The sequence below is a fragment of the Lepisosteus oculatus genome, chromosome 11 (genome assembly GCF_040954835.1).
Source record: "Lepisosteus oculatus isolate fLepOcu1 chromosome 11, fLepOcu1.hap2, whole genome shotgun sequence".
Classification (NCBI taxonomy): Eukaryota; Metazoa; Chordata; class Actinopteri; order Semionotiformes; family Lepisosteidae; genus Lepisosteus; species Lepisosteus oculatus.
Window position 1 is genome coordinate 40,237,059 of NC_090706.1, and position 18,238 is coordinate 40,255,296.

The 18,238-nt window shown below is 39.9% G+C and overlaps 1 protein-coding gene across 4 annotated transcripts in view; it reads right to left on the reverse strand.

Annotated features, from left to right (window-relative positions):
* LOC102690600 (rho GTPase-activating protein 7) overlaps positions 1-18,238 on the reverse strand; it is a 93,913-nt gene that overhangs the window by 13,221 nt on the left and 62,454 nt on the right. For 2 of the 4 annotated variants that reach the window (XM_069195313.1, XM_006631943.3), the window contains exons 2-4: positions 1,633-1,704; positions 1,053-1,134; positions 122-185 (exon numbers count right to left, since the gene is read on the reverse strand). In XM_069195313.1, the coding sequence (XP_069051414.1) occupies positions 122-185; positions 1,053-1,134; positions 1,633-1,704 (218 nt within the window). Of the gene's footprint in view, positions 1-121; positions 186-1,052; positions 1,135-1,632; positions 1,705-6,083; positions 6,312-6,625; positions 6,703-18,238 lie in introns of those variants that run through there. The other 2 variants (XM_015349999.2, XM_015350000.2) reach the window with 2 other exon arrangements.

Here is an 18,238-nt window from a genome sequence, read left to right on the forward strand (position 1 = left end):
TCCTCATGACAATGTCATTGCAGCACAGCTGCTTGTCTTTCCTAGCGACTGAAAGCAACCTTGAAACCTAGATTAACTGGCTCTGTTTATGTTGCCTCCATACATCTTTGTTATGACTCACCCTTTTTCTGGGCCGGCTAATCTCCAACTTCATTTCCACGCATTTGTTCAAAGTATTTAACCGCCTAAAAGTAGAGGAAAGCATAAATGCATGTAATTAGTTTACTTTCAGGGAGCATATTAAAAAGCTGAATGATAAAGTGATCTACAGTATCCACCTCTTCTGATAAATTAATTATCCCACACATAGTTATCAAAAAATACATAAAAAACAAATATAATCCATGCAAATAAATAGAGCAGGAAGTTTTTTTTTAAAGAATCTGAATTTATTGCACACCATTGTAAAAACTCATAGTCTGCTATCTCCAGACTATTAAAGATATCAGTCACTTTAATGTCAGTGCAGGAGTTCTTCTTTGACTGGCCAAAGTATTAGGAGCCCTGTATTAAAAGTATTGAATCTGGCAGGTAATCTGTAGCTGGACTGGAGGTGCAGGAGGCAGATTTCCATCACCTTCCCTGACCAGAACACCATCACAGTCCTCAGTCTCAAATGAAGGCCGACCTGCTGGGGGAAAAGTGTGGGGCTGGGCTACAAGTGTTTTGGAGGCTTGTGGTAGACCACATGTCCACTGGACCACATGTCCACAAGCCCTCATGTCCACAAGCCACTCGCACTGTCCTTGTTGCTTTCCACAGTCTCATCTCAAAATGTTACCCGGTGGAGGGTCCCATTTCGTCCCATCAGTGTATTGAAACGCAATGTGTGCAATTTTTAGGACAGGTGTGGTTTTACCATTAAAACAAATTAAAATATGCTTAGTACCTGACCAGTAAAGTATTGAACATTTAAAGAGAACAGAAGAAGTCAAGTTCCTTGTCTCCCTGGTTCTCAATTGCTGTAGAGATGGTTGTGTCTTTTCTGTAAAGAACAGGATTCTGGGCACAGCTGCTGAGACCGTTGTGTTTACTGCCCAGTACAGACTTACCTGCAGAGTGAATCGATAGCATCTCTGTCGAGAAATTCATGGTCATTTTTCACGAGATCTATGTCAACAGGGAACTTTGAATCTACAAGAAACAAACAGAACTGTTCAGCATGTTCTGCAGCTTGAGTGCTTCATGCCCTGTCCACTCATATGGGAAAGGATAAGGAATGACAGATGCCACCTGGGCTCAGATGCTAATAACAACCACAACAGCTCTGACCACGATACAGGGATATCTGCTGCAACACAGTCTGAAGCCTTTAAATTCTGTTCAAAACACATTGCAACTTACTGTATCTTTCTTCTAAACTGTACGTTAATGTGGAATACATTGGAGAATGTAACCCTACATTTTTTTATATTCACTACGTCAAATACTGTATATGCGTATTTAATATATCACACAAAAGAAAGACATTTTACATTTCAGGAAAAGAATGCAATTTATATTGTGGAATATTTTTTGCTACTTCAAGTGCCTTTTAAGTTTTTCAAAACTCTGTGCATGTTAGTGTCAAAACAAGTCCACGTGTCTGTTTCAGTTCAGATCTGATTAGAGCTGAGCACCATATCGAGGTACCTTCGAATAGTTGGGCATATTGGGGGAAACCAGCAGCCTTCAGCCAGTCACAAGCTTCTTTTGCTTCAATTTCTGTGAAAATGAACAATGACATGTTTAGTCTAATGAAGATTTATTTTCCCTTTTAAATAAAACAAAATTTCCCGCACAAAATGTCCATTACACGTTGAAAATGTCCTCTTTCAAACGAACCGGGCAGCTGTCGTTTGATTGTGGCCCACCTGTCCTCAATATGTGATCTATTGGCAGACGATAAACCCTAAATGAAGAAGCAGATATTCCACAGAGCAGTATTCAGTATATGTATATACTGTATATTGCAGCTTCTTGAGTACACTCCAGTTATATTTAATTTAGATTTCTAAGTAGCAGTGCCTTTCTATATTATGGATCTTTTCTTTTCACACTACTCTAGTGTAACACCATAAGATCTTCTCATGCTACTGAATGTTATATACAGGGAGGATGACCTTTCAAACATTTCCACACTCTGTTGCTTTAGAAGATGTGAAAACTACCTCTTTTAACCCCGGGAATTAATTATAAAAATTCCATTCCCTGCACTCTGATCGCAGAGTGCAGAGGAGGGGTGTGCTTGTGCCTCTTGTGTTTTTATGTCTTACTATTCTGGGGCCACCATCTGTGTTCACCTTTGAATTCTGCAATTACAAAACCCTGCCTGGAGCAGATGGCGAACATCACATTTTTTGGCAATCTATTAGACTCTGCGTTAGGATACTAACTTTCACATAGGTAACCAGGTCAGGGGAGGACATCTGGGGCCTAGAACGCTGAACAGATGGCTAAAAAAATGTAAACAGGCATATTTTTGTGAACATCAAGTCATCCGAGCGCCGGCCTTCTGAGAGGGATGACGTGCAAGTGCTGGGTTTGATATGATCAAACTCAAGTTGTTTCAGCACTGCAAACAAGCACGGTGTTCCTCTGTTTGGGCTGCTGAATCATAGCACAAGGTTCAGTCTGTCTGGTCTGGAAGGCCCGTCTAATGAAATTCACATTTGACCCTACCTCATCCACACAGCATGTTTGTTCAATCGAAGTCTCTGTGTCACCCATCCCCCAGAACAATAGCAGTGACATTATTATCTCATGGAGCATTTTACTCAGGCCATGTTTTATAGAGCAATTTCAAACAACATGCAAGTATGCAAACATGTCTCTTTCCCAGTTGCTCTGTGAAGGACAACAAACCCATGATTTAATCTGCTGTCCAACTGTATGGTATTCATGCAAGTCATGTAAAATTACACATCTGACCAAAGAAAAATGCACAAACAGTATAAGCCTTTTAAATAAATGAAGAAACAGATTGTTGTTTTAGGGTAGTGACTATAAGACTTTATAAGGAAAGTTTTCTTTATAAGGTCTTTTAGGAGTACAAAGAATGTTTTCTTGTTTACATGTTCATGCTGAAGCTTCTTGCTCGCGACTGGATAAATATGAGTAGAATAGTGTTGCATACATGGTCTCATACTTTTTAGCTTTTTAGACAAAAGGAGTGTCACACGCGGTTCTCAGCCCAGGAGAACATCCATCTCAAAACCTTAAATGGTTTTAAATAAGAATTTTTAATTTGCATTTCTTGCATTTCCGGTATCAAGCCTTCCTGCAGTTATTGCTGCTATTGCAGTACAGTATATCTGAATATTTCTGCAGGCATGCTAATGGCCACTCTCTACACAGGAACGATTGTATCTTTGTGCTGAAAACTCTGATGGGCCCAGCAAGGAAACGCAGTTCCCTTTCTGAATAACTTTCGCTCGCCTTAAAGGAAGTTTGTTTTTTTCCAATGGTTTCTCAGATAAGAGATCTGGGACGGTGAGCTAACCCACCCCCTCTTCGGAGCACTCAGGAAGCATCAGAGCGGCCACTGGGTTTGATAGGGGGCTTGCTAATGGGGCTACGTGCAGACTTGGTGGTGCAGATCTTCAGATACCACTGAGGGCTTGATTAAGCATGACTGAGACCACTGTGATGGTGGTGCATGTACCACACACATGTTCAGCACTCTGGAGCCACCTTCAGATCACTGCAGCCCGGCCAGGAGGAGGGCTGTGCCACATGAAAGGATTGACATTTCGAAGTGTTTTAGGATTCTGTTGACACGAGAACCATAGTGCTTCCAAAGACCCCGGGAGTATTCAGTTCCTCACGTACAGCTGACATTTCTTTACCACTAAAAGCAGTATGACAGGAACTATGATGCTAACTGCATAATTCCGTACTTTCATTGATGTAGGAGAAAGTAAAGCAAGGCATTCAGCAAGATTAATTAAACCGTTCTGGGCTGAGGACGTCCCTGGTGATTTGGATATATTACATTTAGTCTGGCTGCAAGGGCTAACTAGTCACCGAAGTGACACCTTGATGACATCGATACAAAATCTTTACTTAAAAAAATACAAAAAAAACCTTCCTCTAACGCAGAAGAATGACTTTCAATGCCCGCAGTGCATAATTTGCTCCACAATTCCAAGGAAAGAAAAAACAACTGACCTTCTCTTTTCAAGCTAGATCTGCATCCTTTGGAAATTGTGATGTTCAGTAAATAAGGAACTTGGTCTAATCTAAAAGTATAAGGCTTTGATAATCACCATTATTTATTGTTAAAAAATAAAGTGTCACAAATAAACAAAAATGTGAATAATATAAATCAATGAAAATTTAGGTTGTATCTGAAATATTTTTACATTTGGGGTTCGGATGCTCAAAACCTCCTTTATTTCACAGAATGTCAAATATTTTTATTTCTATGTTTGCAAAAGGCCATGTCCTGTGTAAAACTCCACCTTGCCTTATATCCAGGTCAAAGTCGGGTCAGTATATTCTGCCTGAGAATACCAGAGAGATACAGTACGAGAAGATAGTGCACAACCACCAACAAACTTTGTCATATTGTGCTTTCAAAGAGAGAACAATGGTATAAAAGCTACAGTTGATTTTGCTCAAGGAAACATACAGGAACACATCAGACCTATACTTTCAGGGCTATCATGTTTTGAAACCCAGGTGCTTCTCATTTACCTTATGGGGGAGCTAGTGGCTCAGTCACACATGTAAAAAAGTTTAAAAAAAGTAAAATCTACATCAGATGGAATGAAATTCACTTGTCGAATGTTCTAGACGTTTATCTGGAAATGATTTATTATTGTAATAATAAATTCACTACTCCCAACTTGAGCCAGCCTGTAAGAAGACATGAGGTTCATCATTGTTCCTCAGCTCTGTTGTCACTGCTGGTTGCTAACAACATAGCCCCATTGCTCATTCTGGATCCGGCTGTGTTACAGAATCCCACTGAACTAAATCCCACGGGCCATAAAAGCTAACAGTGAGATAAGGGAAAGTTTACTTTCATTTAAAAAATCCAGTTAAGAACTATGAAGATCTCTTTTACAGCAGTGTTAATACACTTACATAACACAGCACTGATCTTTTATGGACATTTTAGCCAAGTAAATTAATTTGAAAAATGCAGTCGAGCTAGTCTTGTGCTCATAAAAGACTACTGAATCTCACAAATCGGCAATTCGATTGAGCTCAAGAACACATGATGACACAATATTGACCCGAATGTCTCATAAGATCTGTATTAATAACCAGTAGACAAACATGCAATACATTTTGTTTTCAAATGATTTATGGTTGCACACAATATTGATGGAATTTAATGCAAATAACTTTCTAAATTCTAAAAAAAAAATAATAGACATGCAACTGAAATACTCTACAGGCAGAGTCACATAACTACAGTGACAGCAGACAATCAATTCAGGTCTATGGAATTATTTGAAACACTGAATTGCTTTTCTTTCTGGGCCTGTATAAATAAACAAAGTCTATAATGAAAGTTCGGCTATACACATTATAAAAATGAAAACTCTGTTTGTTTATTACCTTATTACTGATAACTTTGCATTTTGTGCACATTCTCTGATAATATAATAACCATCCGCTCAATCTGTCATTATGACTTTCCCCGTAATTTTTAAGGGTTTCATATTTTTAAAGGTGGACTATGTTCTTTACTTAATTTAATGTTAAGAAATAATGAATAATTGTAGTATATCTACTAAAACTTTCAGTAACAATATCTAGTTAATTGCGTTTGCCAACCATCTTGAAACCTAACCTACAATTTATCGCATTAGAGGTTTAATGTCTAATGTTTCCATTTCAGAAATTCATTAACTGCCAAATTTACTATGCATACAAGCACATGTACTGTATATACAGTTCATACAGTAACAGAGCAATACAGTAATACAGCACAATACTGTACAAAGAAGTACCTTTATATCTGTTATAATGAAACACACATCAATTGAGTTGTCAGAAGTTATAATATACTTCTTAACTCTCCTTCTCTTTTGCACAATGTAGTTTTAATTGTTGTGTTTTAATTTTCTTTAAAGATGTCTTGTACTTACTTGTTATAATCATTCTTGCTTGAGATACCTCTTCAGAGCACTGTGTACTTTTCAAAAGGCAATCAATGTTCTTAAGAAACAAACTCTAAGAAAACAAATCGAAACTGGCTCTCATTTTTAAAAAATGTAGACTAAAAGCAACTTAAAGATGTGTTCCTTAAGTTTGACTATTGGCTTATTCACAAAATCATAGTCCTCTTACGCACATCTGGTGTAATGAAGAAGTTAGTCAAAGGCATTCTCACTTAGCCCTCAGTGGACCATACCATCTGCACTCCCCCTTCACAGGGGTGCTGCTGCACAGACTGTGACAGCAGCGGCTCTGGAAAGGGACTTCCCTGCAGGAGGGAGTGGTTCTTCCCATTGCTGAGGACCACAGCTGCCATACCCTGACCCCAGATGTTCATCTAGGCACCTGTCCGCCAGTGGAAGGCTGGAAGGGCGGTCAGCTGGTACTGCCTGTTGCAGATCTAATCATTGCTCACGTGGGTCTCCAGACAAAATACCTTTGGTATGTGGAAGCCAAACAAGTATTGACCTACCGGAAACAGAAGGAAAAAAGTGCCTTTCAAGCAGGTTTTCTAAGGTTTGCGCACTTGCTTGGTTCATGGTGGTGGACTGTTCCCTCCGCACTGAAAACTGAAGGCCTGATGACCTCACTCCGCGCCCCGGGTCCGGTCCCACTGGACCTTGACCGTGGACAGCTGCCGATGCTGCATATTTCTCACATGAGCACAGCGGGGGAGAGCGATTCTCACGGGCTGCACGGCGATCGAGTTCGTGTCTACAGCCACTGACTTCGTATGGCGTCTCAAAAAACAAGCAACAGGAGCGACTGTTACAACTTAACCACATGCAAATTTAGATACTGCTGTAAAGTGCTGTAGGGGAAAAAAAAGCCCAAATACTACAGTAAACGTAAACGCAGACTCAGTTTTTCTTCCTCACTAGAACAACTTCTTGTAATCATCCTTGGAATGAACCTGCAAATACTGAAAATAATATATATTACATATATGTTTATATTATGTAAATACAGTAATTTGTGACTGAAGTTTATATTACAAGAACACAAAGGTTTGCAATCAAGAGGCAGCCCTTCAGCCCATGTAACCTGTTTGGTTGCTGGAAGCTACAGTAATTAAGCCCAGGGGCTCCTCCAGCTGTTTCTTGAGGGAAGGCAGTCAGTTTCGATAACAAGGCTGGGGAGCTTGTTCCACACTCCCACAACCTTTTGTGTAATTGTGTAATACAGTAATAAAGTTTCACAGGCGTACCCATTAGTTTTCCATGTGTGTCCTTAGGGTTGTGTTTCCATGTTGATTCTGAAAAAGGCCTGTCAGTGCAGGATATTCTTTTGAGCCTGAGGATGTATCTACTTGCTCTTCCCCCAACTCATTTCAGAGCAGCAATATCTTTTTCGGAAGGTGGTGACCTAAAGTGTACACATTATTCATTCGTATTGTCCAAGATTAACATTCCTTGATTTATATTCTGAGCTTTGCTAGCATTTTTTGCCTTTAGGAACTGGGAGCATGGAACAAGCTATCCAGCCATAGCGATGAAGCCAATACCTTTCTATCCAGGACAACAACTACTCTATTCACAACAACTACTGTAACAACAGTAGTCAGATCTTCAGGCAAGGCACATCTGTGAGCTGTATTACCCTAAAAGACTGTGGATTATAGTTTGTTAAACCTCAGCTAGAGCTCAGACTGCTGAATGTGTATTACAATTTACTGTGCTACTTCAGTAGTACTTCAAAGTGGTAGAACTGTAGTTGATGCAAAAACACTACTTCTGGACTGTTGCGAGTGTTTTGCAATCTATCCAGCTTGGTAGTACATGTAAATGTGCTTGAAGTACATGCTTTACTCCTGACTAAATTCCTGACTAACTGGCATTACACATTCTGTTCTGCCACAAGTGAAACGTCACTGTGGAGCTGGGAGTGTGTCAGTTTACAAATTCCACTGAGGAGCATATCCATTCACACTCACTGGCTTTTCCCTCGGCAACACTGGAACAACAACAGGCTGAAGAGAATCCTCTTACAGCTGAGGCTGGTAAAGATTGAAAGGGACCTTGGATTATGAATGTCATTGTTAATCACTAGGCAGCATCCATTAATAACAATAATATACGTTAAAATATTATGATATATATTAATTTATGTGTGCAATTCATCTTCTCTGGGTGTTTTGGGACAGTTGTTTTATGTCCGTGCTTTTGTTGGTCATTGTAATTGTAAGAACAAGGCGATGTGCAGGTTTTTAGGTTCAGCCTAATTCCCTGCTACCACAGCCAGTTGTAAGTGTAAGTCTGAAAGAACAGCCTTGTGAAAAACAGGCTTTCAAATTTACATTTGTATTTATACCAATTTCAAACCAAGAATGGAAAGACACCTCAAGGGTAAGGCGAGGGGTTGTGAGCACATGGGGCAAGTTACCCAACCAATTCACTGGCTTCTTTCGAACATGGCTCTTTGAAATCCTTAACTAACTACCTAACTAACTCACTAACTAACAGGCTAGTTAACAGGTTAATTAACTAACTACCTAACAGGCTAGAAGGGCCTCCTCTTGACTGTAACCTTCCTTATGTCCTCATGTTTTAAAAGTCGTTTTTACCTGACAAAGGAGTGAAGTTATACTGCACTGGCTCCTGAGTTTAGGTCTTTGCTGAAAGCATGACATGTTTTACATTCCAAGCACCTTGTGAAAAAATGTGTGATGAATATTTAATTATATCTATTCAGGACCTTGTTGGGTTACAAATAATAAAAACCCATGTTTTGAAGGCTTAATGGATAACGTGATGAAATACAGTATACTGTTAAGATCTTTGGCCTGAGTTTTTGCATTTCTCTGTGATTTAACAGAGAGTGGGCTGCTCAACAATGTTACTGCTGTGTGATTTATCAGTGTAGAGGAAAATGATTCAACTACTCCACTGTTTAAAGGCTTGTTGAAAAAAAAACACTAGACTTTGTGTTGTATATTCGTAGATACTAATATTAAACTTTATTTTATATATCGCCTTTAATATAATATCAATCATCTCAAAGTGAGGGCTTTTGATTGTTTTCAATGCCAAAGGAATATATTGCCGTTTGAATTGTTCACACCATTTTATTAGGAACTATCGATTCATGAGCCCACCGAAGTGTTCAACAATGTTTTCTCCATTCAGAAGGCTGCTCTGTTTGCTGGGACAGTTTGCTGTGCACTGTCCTGTGTGCGTACTGAGATTGGGAGTGTTTGTTGCCAGAAGCTTGAGAGGAAAGGAGCCCTCCAGCTTTTTATAGCGGAGAGTTTTTAGGTTTTTCCTGTTTGGGTTATTGGAGCTGGACTTGAATGGGGCGGGTTGCTGGCCACAAGCCGATGACTCCCTCAGTGTTTATTTAGAGCAGCTCTGCTCCCACCCACATTTTCAAAACCGCACAAACAATGGGACACACCTCGAACAACGGCGACAACCTGACATCCAGCCCTTTCTGACGTCTTTGTCTTTCAGGAGACAAAATAAATATAAAGTCTAGATTGCAAAGCAAGAGAAGTACTGCCACATGTGGAATGTTATTTATAAATATCGCACCCCCGCTTATCTCAATGCTAAAGAAAAAAGTTTTACAAAAAGATACATTGTACTGCTCCAAAAGAAAAATTTAATCTTAAGCAGTAATTGAAGATTGGTGCAAAATTCACTGCTTTAAATACATTGGGAGGTCTTTATTGTATGTAAACGTGCTTTGACATGAAATCATGTACAACTCCTAAGCCTCTTGCTTTGGCAGCACGCTGTTCTTTTATAAAACAAATGTTCACAAAGGATCTTTACAAATTTCAGCCTTTTATTGCATCAAGAAAAAGGTTGATAAAAACATGGCTGGGAATTTGGTTGTGGACTGTAGTGTAGCACAATTCAGTATACAATTTCCCTCTGGAGTCGGAGAGCTGTTCCACAGCCACATGCCCCTCCCACTTTCCAAACTGCCCTTAGTGATGCCATCCAGATTGTCTCCTCTGAGCAAGGTTGGGCTGTAATGACTGTTTTTTAAATAAAACAAAACAGAATATTGATTCCTTTCGATGAAGGAAGATGAGCAAAGCCATTTCTTTCAAACTGTACTTTATCCAATCAGGGAAAAGGATTTAAATAGGCAAACTTTCAGGACCATGGACAGCCTAGTTGATCCAGTGGTTAAGAGCCAGTGGTTAAGAACTGGGAAGTTCCCTGTTCAACTCTGCTTGAGTCCTTGGGTGCTGCTCTGATACACACATTTTAAAAGTAAAACTCAAAGCAAATTATAAGTTCAAGATCGTGACGTGTTCCTGGAAGTGTTTCTCTTGTTTTTAGATTTTTACTAATGCGTTAATGATTATTTCTTATCCGTTTAAATTAGCAAACTAAATGTGGTCCCTGTCAATAGGCCTGTTTTGCAAAAATGATCTAAATATTCATTAGGATTTTTCTCTGAGAAAGAAATACTTACAAAAAGGTCAATTTCATGCTGAAAAAATACATTTCAGCTGTGGATCGTTCTTGAGGTGTGAAGGAGAGGGGAAGGGAGAGGAAAAATGATGTAAAAAGGCAGGTTATGAGAGTAAAGAAGCAGAGCTGAGACTGCATGGGATTTTTCCTGCTTTTTACTTTTCAGCTTGTAATTCACCTCCCCTGTAGCTTGTGCAATAGGCACGCTGATGCAGCTCTCTGCTTGAGCAAACCGCTCAAACCCTCCCTCTCAATGCTTTCTGATGCTTTTTTCTGCAGGTGTCTGGGTTTGTGAAGATAAATATTCCCAAAAGGTGGTATTACTTTCTAATTGCTGAATTTGTGCAGTTGAAATGCAATGAAGACAAAGCACACGCTCTACCTAATCCTCTGAGGTCACTCCAGGAGCACAAATCTGATGGAGATGTGAATTCTGCACTGCTGAAGCAAACTCTAAATTACCTCTTCCATTGTTCCTGTTTTAAAAGGGAACGATCTATGATTATCCATTATTAATGCTTTTTCAAATAATAGAAAAGATAGAAAAAAAACAATCTACATTTAATTTCCACTCACCATACAATGTCTATTTTTGTCATCTGCTATAGGCTTCAGATAAACCAATTAATATTAATTTACAAACGGGAAGAATTCTTCACTAGTGGTGGACAGCAGTGTAGAGAAGGGCTCTGGATATACTATATATATATACCACTATACTGTATATCTTATATAGGAACTTCACTCAGGTTGCCTCATTAAAATACCCGGCTGCACAAATGTAAGCTACATTTGATAAAAGACGACAGCAAAAATGAATAATAATAAGTAGTTCAGTTGGGGAGCTGCATCAGCATGCGTAGTCTGCAAAGGAACAAGTAACAGGTTTATTCCATGCTGAAAAGAGAAGAGAAAACACAACGTTTCGGCTGTGAAGCCTGCTCTCACACCTGAAGAAGGCTTCACGGCAGAAACGTTGCGTTTTCTCTCTTCTCTTTTCAGCATGGAATAAACCTGTTACTTGTTCCTTTGAATAATAATAAGGATAGTTTTGTTATTAGTCGATAAGAGCACATTGCAACTTAAAAATATGTCATAGTATAAAATGCCAGCTCCATTCTATAACCATTATCTTGTTGTAAATGAGGTGTTGCAGAAGATGTGCTTTCTTTAATATGTTCGGTACTCTATCTTTCATGAGAACAAGTATTATCTATTTGTTTTTCATTTATCATTCTGCCATTGACAGTCAAATTCTTTCTACAGCAGACTCTGTATTACCTAGATCACTCAAAAAGAACAGTCACAAAGTGATACTATTGTTTAGTTCAAGAGATTCGCTCAATTTTCAGAATCTATTCTGACAGCACAGGAAATTGGTGTCTGTTTTTTTTTCTATCATATTTCGATACCATAAAATCCTTGAAAATACAGTCAAAATACAGGTGTATCAGTATGGAAACTTAGTGTGGTCTGACAATGAACGGGCTTTGTGAACATTACAGTATGAGTAAAGTAACAAGAGACAACCACTGAAGGATTGAGGATAATGTTTCCTAATTATAGCTTAGACGTTTTTGCTGTATAGCCTGCAGGGGTACATTACACAAAGATTAACATTAAGGTTTTAAGTGGGATATACTGTATATATATAAGGCATTCATGAACCAAGGTTCCACTACTTTGTACATGACAACACTATGGTTTTCTTTATCAAGCTGCTTCGTGGAAACAGTATGTCTGCATAGTGAACGTTGTTTGGAGTTCTTAACTTGTGATAAGTGTCAACCAACAGAGAAAGAGCAGGCTGTGTGCTGAGTTGAGAGTATACAACACACCTTGGATAAAATACAATTTTAATACATACACTTAGGATAAAACTAGTTTACTACATGAAGGAAAACACTATTGAGATTATTAAAATTGTATATTTAAATGAATGTTATGATAGCTAATACATAATATGAATTCAACTATAACATAACACTCAGATGTGTTTTATTTTCTAGGAAATTTTTAGGAAGGGTTTTCTTTTCTTGATATGGCTGTGTGACTAGACCAGGGGTTCCTGAGCTCAGTTAAAGGCTAATGATGGCTTCTCTTTCCATTCCATGAGCTTTTTACTTTGTTTCTGCTTATGACAGTCAGGTCACAGTAAACACCAGAGATCAGCTATCCAGGTCGGGGCTGCGGAGAATCCTGGAGTCTTAATCCAAGGACAAACACATCCACATCAACATCGATTCTGCATTGTCTGCAGCCTTGAAAGATGTTTTTTAGTCTGTATGAGTTTGGACGATATACTGGAGCTTTGGCAGAACTGTGGTTTCAAGCAAATTCCTTTTCCCAGGCAAGGCAAGGGATTAGGCGAGTGAAACATTCCATTTCCACTTGACGTCTTTTCCCAGGAGTCGGTCTCCAGGCGTGTGCGCTCTCTGCCCCCCCGCCCGCCCGCCAGCCTTGATTCGCTGGGCTGGTATTTCCGATCTGACAGGAAGCTGTATGTCAAGATTTCCTGTCCCCATCTTTTCCTGCCTGGAGTAGTCTGCATAGCGCATCCACTGTATTCCTGCAGCCAGGAACGCCTGTGTAAGTCGTAACAAAAGCAATCTAGTGCTGCACACATCTTATATAGCTCTTTTCACTCCAGCACACACCTACACTGTTGCGCTTTTGAGTGTTACATGTTCATAAGCAACCTCAGCCTCCACTCAGCTTCAGCCCTCAAAGGAAACATTCAGAGCACCAGCAACAGATTAAGGTTTTGATACTGTAACAGTCTGATGGCTTGGTACATTTGTGGAGTAGAGGTAATAACTGTTTCTGATCGGCTCCAATTGGAGACTGGTAATAAACACATAGACGGCATTTCCAGAGTTTCTTCACTCTTCGCTCTTACTGGAATGTTTATTTTTCTCATCTCAAGCCTGTCATCTCACAAATTTGTTTCAAAAGCAGAACGTTGAGAGTTTGACATTCATAATACCTTTTGGCATAGCAGTTAAACCCCACATATACTGTAGGTGCATTTCCTTTGTTGCAACTCCTCCTCCCAGATATCATGTGGGGAAACCTATGCAAAGGCTAAAGGAAGCTGTCATGTCTCCCTGTTCTGTTCCCAGAATCTTGACTGTCTAAACAGTAGCCAGCAAGGGAAACACTGATGGTTCCTCTTTCACAGTAAGGTAAGCCAGATGAGATCTAGACCCCTGCACTGCATTCTTGTACACATTTTCCCAAGTGGAAAAATATGTGAAAATGTACAATTTCCCTGGAAAATACGCTTATGCTTAATTCTTATGCTTCTTGATATGACCCATCATGTGGAAAACGGGGATTTAAGCATAAAGGTCATGCTAGCCTGAAAGGCAAAGAATAGTTTCCATAGAAAATCACATGTGCATGAAAACACAGACCAAAATAGTGCTGCTAATCCTTTTCAACCCCTGTTGTTCACTGTAAGAAATGTCAAAGTAACGGCAAGCCAGGAAAGCAGACAGAGCTCAACAGCCTTAGCCTTGAATGAAGAGAAGACAGCCAAACCAGTCAGACACCTTCATGACAGAATTAATCACCCCCGAGTCCTAGTGTTTCAGTGCTTGGGAAGCGAGAATCTAAATTTTCCACAAAAGAGTTCGAGGGACATTTGATGATTCAGTGCAGTATCTTTCATATAATTGGTGACACGGTGTAAGGACATGGAGCTGATGGAGAGGCCCATATTGTGCAAATCTCTTTACACTGCAGAACGCATATACTTGCCTTCCGTTACAGTGCAGCTCTGACGTGGGCAAATCTGAGGCTGTGAGATAGGCTGAGGAATCCAGTCACCAGGCCAGGTGAAGGCTAACCGACAGTCGGGATGGAGGATGTGGAGACAGGCAAAGCAGGGGATGCATTTTGCAGACAGACAACCAGTCCTGAGAACCGAAGCAGGAACCGGGCAGGTGATCAGGCCCTGGCTCAGAGCTGGGATCCAAGGCTCTGACAGTTACAGGCGAATTGCTGGAGTTCCCTCACACATGTAGGTTTCTGTGAGAAGCATTACAAACCTCTCTGGGTGCAAAACCCCATGACTGAGGACAGAAAAGGGGTTAATTATCTGGCACTGAGGAGGTAATCACCTATGAAGTGGGGGCAGGTGGCATATAGGGCCAACCTGATCGTGTTCTCACGGCAGCGGAAAGGTGTTTGAGTCCAGGTGCAAACGCCGTGGAAACCAGGGGCTGTGAGCACAGGCTCAGGTGTAACAACTCCTTTTTAGAAATTGGTCAGAGACACTGATCAGGAATATGTCTTATGCGTATTGTGGCATTCAATATATTTTAGCATATTTAATATACAGTCTAAACATCATGAGCTGATGCATCTGGTAGCATACACACCCTAGCCAGTGAAGTTGAAGTAGGCAGCTGTGTCAGCAGGCACAGGAACAAGTCAAGGTTTATTCCCTGCTGAAAAGAGAAGAAAAGAAACAGAATGTTTTGGCTGTAGATCTTAAACTGTGAAGGCTTGTGTGAGATGACCTTGACCATAACCAACTGCAAACAGTTGGGAGGGCTACACACATGAACAACAGAGCATGTGTTCTTTTAGAGTACGCAAATCTCTTTTGAGTAATTACTTCCAGGATATTAAAGACTTGAAAAATCTTCAGACGTTTTATGGCTACTATGTACCGTCCACAGCTTGTGCAAGCTCTAACTTACATTTTTGAAAAACTGCACTGTTTAATTAAAAATCAGTAGGGAGAGATGACAGACTGGAGACTGGGGCAGAATGGTTAAGACTGCGTTAGGTCTGACAGAGAAAAAGGCATTAAGCAGCTTTTCAGGATCAGACAGATAGAGCAAGGATTTTAACCAACCAATGATACACAGATGGAAATAAAATACCCTTGTATGTATAAGAGTAGAATTATTGTTGTTTTTCCCACTTGTGATTTCGAGTTTCAGCAGCAGCATGAAATTCCATGTCCAACTATGTAAGGTTAGCTGGACAGCGCTGCTTAAATAATCTTCATTTTGGACTTGGTGTTTTGCCCTGTACAAGATGTCTGTCAGCAAGTGTTTGCCATTTTAAAACAGCAGGCTGTACAAGTTCACATTGCAGTGTTTAAATGGTCTGTTCATTTCGCAAAAAGAGCTGTGCTTGCTTTCCTTCTGTACTTATGGTGCCGGCTGCTAAATACACTGGAGAGAAAGCCAATCTATTGAATTACAAGGTGACCACATGGCACAGTGCTGGCCCTCTCCACAGGACCGGATGTCAGTAATCAAGAGGTGGTTGTCATGTGCATAGTCCTCTATTAGTCAGACGCCTGGATTTCTGTAGCGTTTGGTGCGTATGTGCACAATTTGCCTAGTGCCACAGGCTCAGAAATTTTGAGCGCCGTCCCTTTCTCTTCATTTGTTTTTCAATGAGCCATGCAACATCTGTGCTTTTCTCCTGCTGGGATCTCACTGAGCTGAGATGAGGCATTGCAATATGGGGAGGAAGAAATGCATCATTCTGGTTAAAAAGTAAAAGAGATTGTTTTCTGGTTTCAGGTTCACACAATAAAATGTCTTTCAACAGATATCAAATAAAAGAAACCCAAAATAACCCTGAATAGGAATTTTTAAGTCAAATATTCTTAAGAAGGTTTTTGATATTCATATTTCTTTAAATGGAAGTTCCCACATCACAATATTGGTTGCGCAGTACAGTTCATGTAAGGTATTTGAAATGGATTGTTTTATTTTTTAGCTGCCAAAAAGATGAACAAATTCCATTTTTATGATGAAAATTTATATCTTGCAGCTGCAAGGAGATGGTTATTAAAATATTTCACAAGGAAGAGACATGAGTAATAGTATCATAACATGCATAACAGCATTCTGAGACAGAGTATCCAAAATATTCTCTTAAGGGAGAGAAAGGCATGTTCTGCAATGTTCTGTATAAACTGTAATATATAGACTATACTGTAGTGATTTACAGTGAAAGCACTTAAGAAAGTACTGTGAAAATGCTATAATTAAAGGTGAAGCCTGGGTACAGACATGTGACACAACATTTGCCCAAGAGGACAAGTTTTTTCTGTATCTGGCAAGGTGGCCTTGTGTCTCATACAATCGTACTGTACAATGCATCCAGTCCCGGGGAACGTCAGACTTCAGGTGTTGAAGGAAAATAATCGTCTTCAGGGCCACGCCTGGACTGTACTCAACTGTTGATACACACACTGGAACATCACAGCTTGCCAAAGTCCCAGCAGTTATCTTTCAAGCTTGGGCTCTGGAGCAGATGGCTTTCACAGTCCAGGATGTTCATGGATATTAATTTGAAACTTTCCAACAGAAACACCAAATTCTTTTGCAAATTCTTCAACCTTGATTGGCATAACCAAGGTTACGGCTGATATTGCGAGGCTTATATTATCGCACACAGCTGATCTAGTCACATCTGAGGTTATCTTCGATTGATTCTCTGCCATGTACAGTGTGGATTAACACTTTCCCAGACATACAGCCACGAATCTGTCCCTACACAAAAACTAGATGACTGAACATGATATCAAAAATCAATTAGTCAATTCTGAAGGCCAAAAAAAGAACAGCATTAATTACCTGCAGATGGCCCAAGAAAGATAAAATAAAGCATGAAATGGATGTGTCTTTTAAAAAAAGTTTGAGTGATGAATGATGGAGAATCTATGTTTTGTGTTCATTTTAATCTGGCAGGTCTCTACACACTTATGCAAGTGTAAATAAATAAGCAACACCCTATAAGGCAGAGATACACAACAATGCATAGATCAAGCCACGCTGAGCTTGTTCCTGGCCTGAAATGAGCTACACATAGCGAGTGTGGTGATGAGGAAGTCTGTCTTCCAAACACACCTGGAGAAAGAGGGGGTGATGACACCTTAGAAGACTGTCCTGCGGGACTGCTGTTTCATCCCAAACAGTCAGTCATTTTTGTCTTACAGTAAATATGCAGGATGGGCAAGAACATACAAGTTAAGGGAGTTAAAGGTCAAGTTACGAGCTGATGGAAATATATTTCCATAAGGGAAACTATTTTTCATTTCCATTAGTTCCCACAAGAGAACTGATTTTCTGATTATCATATAATAATATTATAATTGAACTTATTTTAAATCGTGAAATAAAACATTCTGGCAAAGTCCACTGAAAGAGTTGCAGTGCTTTAAACTCTACAATGCAATGAGAAAACAGAGTCACATGAGGGAAATTCCCAGCACTTTCATTTGGGACTGTAGAAACAGGAGGCTCTCCTGTCCGCAGCTGAGGGAGATCCCATTAAACTGCCTCGCCACGCCATTGAAGTCGATTGCCTGGAATCCAAGAAGAAATGGCTGGATAAGATTGAGGATAAGGACTGATAGACAACCAGGAACCACATGAGCAGGAAGGGCAGAGTGGTCTTAACTTGTAATTAATTAACATAGAAACAAGCATGTACTAAAGGGACAATACTGTAGCTTGCTTATAACAGCACAGCTCCTGTCCTGGTGCTGACTTTCACAACACCACAATGCCAACATATTACCGTTATCCTTTTAAAAAGCTAGAACAGCAAATGTTCGGCATTTGTTAAACTGTTGATTTAACATGCAAGTATTTAACTTCAGTTCCCGAGACTTCAGAGAT